Genomic DNA, 7,397 nt, shown 5'->3' with positions numbered 1-7,397 from the left:
CAGCGAAAAAATGTTGGCAAGACAACTGACTGGTTCAGATGGAACTCCGACACCACCTTTGGCAGGAACTTAGGGTGCATGCGGAGGACTACTCTGTTGTGATGAAATTTGATACAAGGTGCATGCACTAGCAAGGCCTGAAGCTCACTGACTCTACGAGCTGAAGTAACAGCCACCAAGAAAATGACCTTCCAGGTCAAGTACTTCAGATGGCAGGAATTCAGTGGCTCAAAAACAGCTTTCATCAGCTGGGTGAGAACAACATTGAGATCCCATGACACTGATGGAGGTTTGACAGGGGGCTTTGACAAAAGCAAACCTCTGATGAAGCAAACAACTAAAGGCTGTCCAGAGATAGGCTTACCCTCTACACGGCGGTGATAAGCACTAATCGCACTAAGGTGAACTCTTACTGAGTTGGTCTTGAGACCAGACTCTGACAAGTGTAGAAGGTATTCAAGCAGGGTCTGTGTAGGACAAGAAAGAGGATCTAGGGCCACATGTGAGAACAAGCAGCCTGCTTGTCCTCAGAGAAATAACATTACACATGTTTGGGCTATATCATAAAGTGGCAAGGCAGCATCAGGATTCCAAGAACATATTGGGGTAACCTCCATGGAGCACCTATTGTTAAAACCCACACTTCAAAGAGAATGGGGAGATTGGATAATTTTAGAATGACTTTGGTAGGTTTGGGATTTATATGAATTATTAGGTAATTAACAGAAATAGAACAAAATAAAACATGGAAAAGAAAATAAGATGATACCTTTTTTATTGGACACAACTTAATACATTTCTTGATTAGCTTTCGATGGTTGCCCTTCTTCGTCAGATCGGAAATAAGCAAATGTTGGTAGATGACAATATACAGTGGGGGAAATAAGTATTTGATCCCTTGCTGATTTTGTAAGTTTGCCCACTGACAAAGACATGAGCAGCCCATAATTGAAGGGTAGGTTATTGGTAACAGTGAGAGATAGCACATCACAAATTAAATCCGGAAAATCACATTGTGGAAAGTATATGAATTTATTTGCATTCTGCAGAGGGAAATAAGTATTTGATCCCCCACCAACCAGTAAGAGATCTGGCCCCTACAGACCAGGTAGATGCTCCAAATCAACTCGTTACCTGCATGACAGACAGCTGTCAGCAATGGTCACCTGTATGAAAGACACCTGTCCACAGACTCAGTGAATCAGTCAGACTCTAACCTCTACAAAATGGCCAAGAGCAAGGAGCTGTCTAAGGATGTCAGGGACAAGATCATACACCTGCACAAGGCTGGAATGGGCTACAAAACCATCAGTAAGACGCTGGGCGAGAAGGAGACAACTGTTGGTGCCATAGTAAGAAAATGGAAGAAGTACAAAATGACTGTCAATCGACAAAGATCTGGGGCTCCACGCAAAATCTCACCTCGTGGGGTATCCTTGATCATGAGGAAGGTTAGAAATCAGCCTACAACTACAAGGGGGAACTTGTCAATGATCTCAAGGCAGCTGGGACCACTGTCACCACGAAAACCATTGGTAACACATTACGACATAACGGATTGCAATCCTGCAGTGCCCGCAAGGTCCCCCTGCTCCGGAAGGCACATGTGACGGCCCATCTGAAGTTTGCCAGTGAACACCTGGATGATGCCGAGAGTGATTGGGAGAAGGTGCTGTGGTCAGATGAGACAAAAATTGAGCTCTTTGGCATGAACTCAACTCGCCGTGTTTGGAGGAAGAGAAATGCTGCCTATGACCCAAAGAACACCGTCCCCACTGTCAAGCATGGAGGTGGAAATGTTATGTTTTGGGGGTGTTTCTCTGCTAAGGGCACAGGACTACTTCACCGCATCAATGGGAGAATGGATGGGGCCATGTACCGTACAATTCTGAGTGACAACCTCCTTCCCTCCGCCAGAGCCTTAAAAATGGGTCGTGGCTGGGTCTTCCAGCACGACAATGACCCAAAACATACAGCCAAGGCAACAAAGGAGTGGCTCAGGAAGAAGCACATTAGGGTCATGGAGTGGCCTAGCCAGTCACCAGACCTTAATCCCATTGAAAACTTATGGAGGGAGCTGAAGATGCGAGTTGCCAAGCGACAGCCCAGAACTCTTAATGATTTAGAGATGATCTGCAAAGAGGAGTGGACCAAAATTCCTCCTGACATGTGTGCAAACCTCATCATCAACTACAGAAGACGTCTGACCGCTGTGCTTGCCAACAAGGGTTTTGCCACCAAGTATTAGGTCTTGTTTGCCAGAGGGATTAAATACTTATTTCCCTCTGCAGAATGCAAATAAATTCATATACTTTCCACAATGTGATTTTCCGGATTTAATTTGTGATGTGCTATCTCTCACTGTTACCAATAACCTACCCTTCAATTATGGGCTGCTCATGTCTTTGTCAGTGGGCAAACTTACAAAATCAGCAAGGGATCAAATACTTATTTCCCCCACTGTATATAAGTAAAACATCAAAGCATTCCAGTGACAGTCTAACAGGATGGTGGTGGATAGGTGAGAGACAGGAAGAGGGACAGGGGGATATGCATGGAGACAGGAGGGTGACAAAGCAGTACAATTTTATGGTTTATAATGTGCTAGAAAACCCAGCTCTTTGTTAAGTCCTGTCTGGTGGGTGTCAAAATATTTAATCATTCTGACTTCAAAGGTCTTAGACTGTCACTGGAATGCTTTGATGTTTCACTTATATATACTGCTTATTTCCGATCTGATGATGGACAACCTTCGAAAGCTAATCAAGAAATGTATTAAGTTATGTCCAATAAAAAAGGTATCATCTTATTTTCTTTTCCATGTTTTATTTTGTTTCTATTGATTAGCTTTAAAAGTGGACTAACACGGCTACCACACCTCTCTACTATGGATTATTAGAAAACCTAGTATTAAAATACTAAATATGATTTGGGTGTTGATTTTATAATAATCATAGAGGAAGATGACAAGGCCTAGAATGGCCTACCAGAAGTTTAACATATTTTGAGCATGCCTGGGATTGATATGGAGGGCAGTGGCTTGAAAAGGGTTATGGTCAGGTAATAAACATGGAGGGTAGAGAACGGGGGTTGGGCACAATAGTGGAAACTATTATAAAGAATAAAATTACTCAACAGAGACAGCATAGATTCAGCCAAGGGAAGTTATGCCTCACCAATTTTCTTAACTTCTTTGAAGGCATGAATAAACAAGTGGATAAAGTTGATTTGGTTGATGTGGTGTATCTAGATTTTCTGAAAGCTTTTGACAGAGTGTATGAAAATTAAAACACCATGGGAAAAGAGGCAATGTTCTGCTATCAGTGGAGAAGGGTGAAGAGTAGAGTGCTGCAGGGATCTGTACTGGGACCGGTGCCATTTAACATTTATAAATGATCTGGAAATGGGAACAACAAGTGAGGTGATTAAAATCTGCAGATGACACAAAACTATTCAAAGTTCTTAAAACACATGCAGACTGAAAAATTGCAGGAAGACCTTAGGAAGTTGGCAGATGAAATTTAATGTGGACAAATGCAAAGCGATGCACATTGGGAAGAATAATCTAAATCAGTTACTTGACGCTAGGATCCACCTTAGGTGTCACTGTAGACAGTACACTGAAATATTCTGGCCAGGGTACAGCGGTGGCCAAAAACACAAACAGGATGTTAGGAATTATTAGGAAAGGGATGGAAAATAAGACAAAAAATATAATAATGCTTCTGTATCGCTCCATGGTGCAACCTCACCTTGAGCATTGTGAGCAATTCTGGTTGCTATATCTCAAAAAAGATATAATGGAATTCGAAAAGGTTCAAAGAAGGGCAACCAAATGACAAAAGGGGATGGAACTCCTCTAATATGAGGAAAGGCTAAAGAGATTAGGGTCTTCAGCTTAGAAAAGAGACAGCTAAGGGATGGATATAACAGAGGCCTAACAAAATCCTGACTGGTGTAGAATGGGTAAAAGTGAATTGATTTTTTACTCTTTCAAAATGTACAAACACTAGGGGACACTCAATGAAGTTACATGGTACTACTTTTAAAATAATAGGAGAAAATATTTTTTCACTTAACGAATAGTTAAGCTCTGGAACTCGTTGCCAGAGGATGTGGTAACAACAGTTAGCATGTCTGGGTTTAAAAAAGGGTTTGGACAAGTTCCTGGAGGAAAAGTCTGCTATTGAGATAGACATGGGAGAAGCCACTGTTTGCCCTGGAATTGATAGCATGGAATGTTGCTACTAATTGGGTTTCTGCCAGGTACTTGCAACTTGGATTGGCCACTGTTCGAAGCAGGATACTGGGTAGAGGGACCATTGGTCTGACCCAGTATGTCTATTCTTGTGTTCTTATGGGTTGAGGATGAGAATTTATACAGTCACCTACCCAAAGCAGAAGAATCGGAACAGAAGGGTCAATTTATTTTTCTCTTTCATCATAACTATTCCATGCTGTTTTCTTTCCTGTGGGGGACAAAAGCATGGAATCCCTTTCAGTTTACAAAATGTCAATGTGAATTTGACCTGTCGTGGCCAGCCAAATTGCCATGCCTACTTTTTTTTTTTTTTTTAATATTAGAATAGACCCTAAATAAGCATGTTCATGGCACCCAAATATAGGTGCCCGCTTACAGAATTACCCTCATGGAGTGCAATTCTGTAACTGTACATCCATATTTCGCAGTCTACTTCTCTTTATGGAATACTAATTTAACAGCCAAAATATGTGCCTATAATTTAGGCATGAGCACTTTGATATTACTCTTTCTGGGGATTAGTGGGTTTGATGTTCTGGGTATCTACTGATGATTATATTCTTGATATGTTCTTTCTTCGTTGCTTTTATGGTGTGAATGTGCTTTACTATTACACATGGCCTTTCCTTCTGTATATTTTAATTTTATACCACTGTACTTTTCATGTGAAATTTAGCAGTATTTCAAGCTTGAATTATAAACTATTCTGCATGTAAGTGTGAGTCCCACCCATGCTCCACCTATGTTTACACTTAACTGTAATATATGTGCTATGTATGATATGTGCGTCTTGATATACTGCCTTTCTATATAGTACAACCAAAGCGATTTACATCTTACATAGAGGTACTCTACTGATGTGTGTTTAGTAGGCTCACAATCTTAAGTTTTGTACCTGGGAAGATGGGCTTGCCCATTTATACACATATGTGCATACATACCCCATATATATGCCACTATTCTAATCATGTACATGCAGAATCAGCACACAAATGTTGGCACCCACTTTACAGAATTATCCCCTCACTGGCTGAAGATTGTTGCTTAGACTCACCAACCCCAGAATGCCCCAAATCCAATCCCCTTTTTAGATAGATAATTTTAACTGTATAATGCACAAGTGGCCCAGATGTTTTTGGAAAAAGTATGTATGTGTTTGGTCCCACCACTGATGGCACCAGTGCTTTTGAACAACCTCTACATTGGCTTTTACATTATCCTTGTTCTGCAACAAAATGACCATTAGCCCCAGGAACATCTTCAGTGTCAGGTGGCTTCTAGGACTTGCTCTCAGTAAGCGCCACAGGATACAGGGGCCCGTTTACAAAGCAGCGGTAAGCTCAACACAGGTTTACCGTATGGGATTCCAGGACTACCAGCGACCCAACACAGCTGCCGGCGGTAGTTCTGGGTCATGTGTGCACCATTTTTGGGGAAAACAAACCACAGAAATAGGCACAGTGGTAATCAGGCATTGCAGTGCACTGCCAGGTTACCGCGGAAGCCCGTACCGCCATCTCAGTGGGTGACGGTAAATGTTCCCCGCTGCATGGCCACACGGTAAGAGTTAGCTTATTGCATGGCCTTTTTTGGGGGGGGGGGGGGGGGGGGTTGCTTCTTACCCGCTACGGTAAAAAGGACCCTGGTGCGCAGGAAAAACAGTCCCCACCACTACAGGGCCCTTGTTCCCGCAGCTTGGTAAAAGAATGCCACAGTTTCTGAACCAGTCATCCACAGGCTACTTCCCTGAATAACAGTGGAACATTATCCTCCTTTTCCCACTCTGATCACTTATTTGTCCTATCAAATGAGGTCAATAAAATGAATGAAAGAGTACAATATCCAAACATACCATATTTGCTTACTACACACTGAAGAGGATGCTCTTTCTGTTAAATGGAAACTTGCCAAGTCCTGGTCACATAGATGCTTGTGATTTCAGTGGCTCTAGATACCAAACCTGAGGTCCTCTGGCAGTGCACACACAAGACTGTGCAGGAAGACGAGCAAGTAAAACTATGTCATGCTTGCAAGAGAAAGTGAATGTTCTGGTCACTCAATCCTGCACACCATTAGTGAGCTTACACTTGATCCGTTTGGTACTCTGAAGCTTCAGACAGATTCTCCGAGAAACTGAGGAAGGTCTCTTGGAACTCCGTGCACACAATCTCAAATCGATAATGCCTGAACTCCACTGCAAAAGTGCCAAAATAAAAGACAAAGCACATGACCAGGGTCCACTGGATCCGGGCTGCATGCATGTGGATGCCTTGTGACATCAGGATAAAATCTTGGGGAGGAGTTAGAGAAAATACAAGGAGATCAGGATGGTATAGGTTACATATGCTGTTAGTGTATCTAACCCACCAGCAGTGTTTGTTCTATAACAATGTTTGCCTCTAAGGTTAGAAATAAAAATTATTATTTTTTAAGCATGCTTAACAGTGTGGAGGCCACTGAAGGGCTAGCACTAGATTAAAAAACAATCCAGATTTTTCAACTGCTATAATACATACTCTTTCGGTAGGAAAATGGGCTGAGGAATTTTCACCAATTCATAGCTTTTTCTTTCATTACTAGAAGTCAAGATTTTTGGGCTAGTAAAATGAATGCACAGCACCAATCTGATCTCAGATCCTGCAGCTGTAATGAAGTGACACGGTCATAAGGATAAAAGCATCTCCTTCCCAGGCCAATGTGCAGAAACTCATTCTGGGGCCTCATTTGTACAAGTTAGTAGGAGATGAAAAGCAGAGCCATGTGCAAAAAAAAAATAGTCACTCAATGGTAGAGCTAATGCTGCCAAGTTAAGGATAGGTACATCTTTGGATCTGAAAGCCAAACTAGGGGCCTAGTATGGGTATGGTAAGTAAGGGCCAGGCTCTTGCCTCTGCAAATCACAGATTGCCCGGCTCTGGCCTCAAGGAAAGTCCGTATTCTGCTGCACTAGAGGTATGGCCAGAAAAAAATCATCACTAACAAAAGGCAAAAGAACAAAATATAAAACAAAAAAATCAGAAACACCAAGGTATCATATAGAAAAAAGCAGGACTGCAAGTCCGTTGATGCTAGTTGGTAAAACTAGAATTGGCTTAGCAAGAAACATACATAGAAAATGAAGGCAAATAGGTCTACC

At 42.0% G+C, this 7,397-nt stretch overlaps 1 protein-coding gene across 4 annotated transcripts in view; it reads right to left on the bottom strand.

Moving 5' to 3' along the window:
- Nucleotides 1-5,852: 5,852 nt before the first annotated feature.
- TMEM150C (transmembrane protein 150C) overlaps nt 5,853-7,397 on the bottom strand; it is a 67,115-nt gene continuing 65,570 nt past the window's right edge. For all 4 annotated transcript variants that reach the window (XM_030192489.1, XM_030192488.1, XM_030192490.1 and 1 more), the window contains one exon: nt 5,853-6,551. In XM_030192489.1, the coding sequence (XP_030048349.1) occupies nt 6,343-6,551 (209 nt within the window). In that variant the 3' untranslated portion in view covers nt 5,853-6,342. The remainder of the gene's footprint in view (nt 6,552-7,397) is intronic.

This window comes from Microcaecilia unicolor, chromosome 2 (genome assembly GCF_901765095.1).
Source record: "Microcaecilia unicolor chromosome 2, aMicUni1.1, whole genome shotgun sequence".
Lineage (NCBI taxonomy): Eukaryota > Metazoa > Chordata > Amphibia > Gymnophiona > Siphonopidae > Microcaecilia > Microcaecilia unicolor.
The sequence above is the reverse complement of the archived record's forward strand: the minus strand, read 5'-3'. Positions and strand labels throughout refer to the sequence as shown.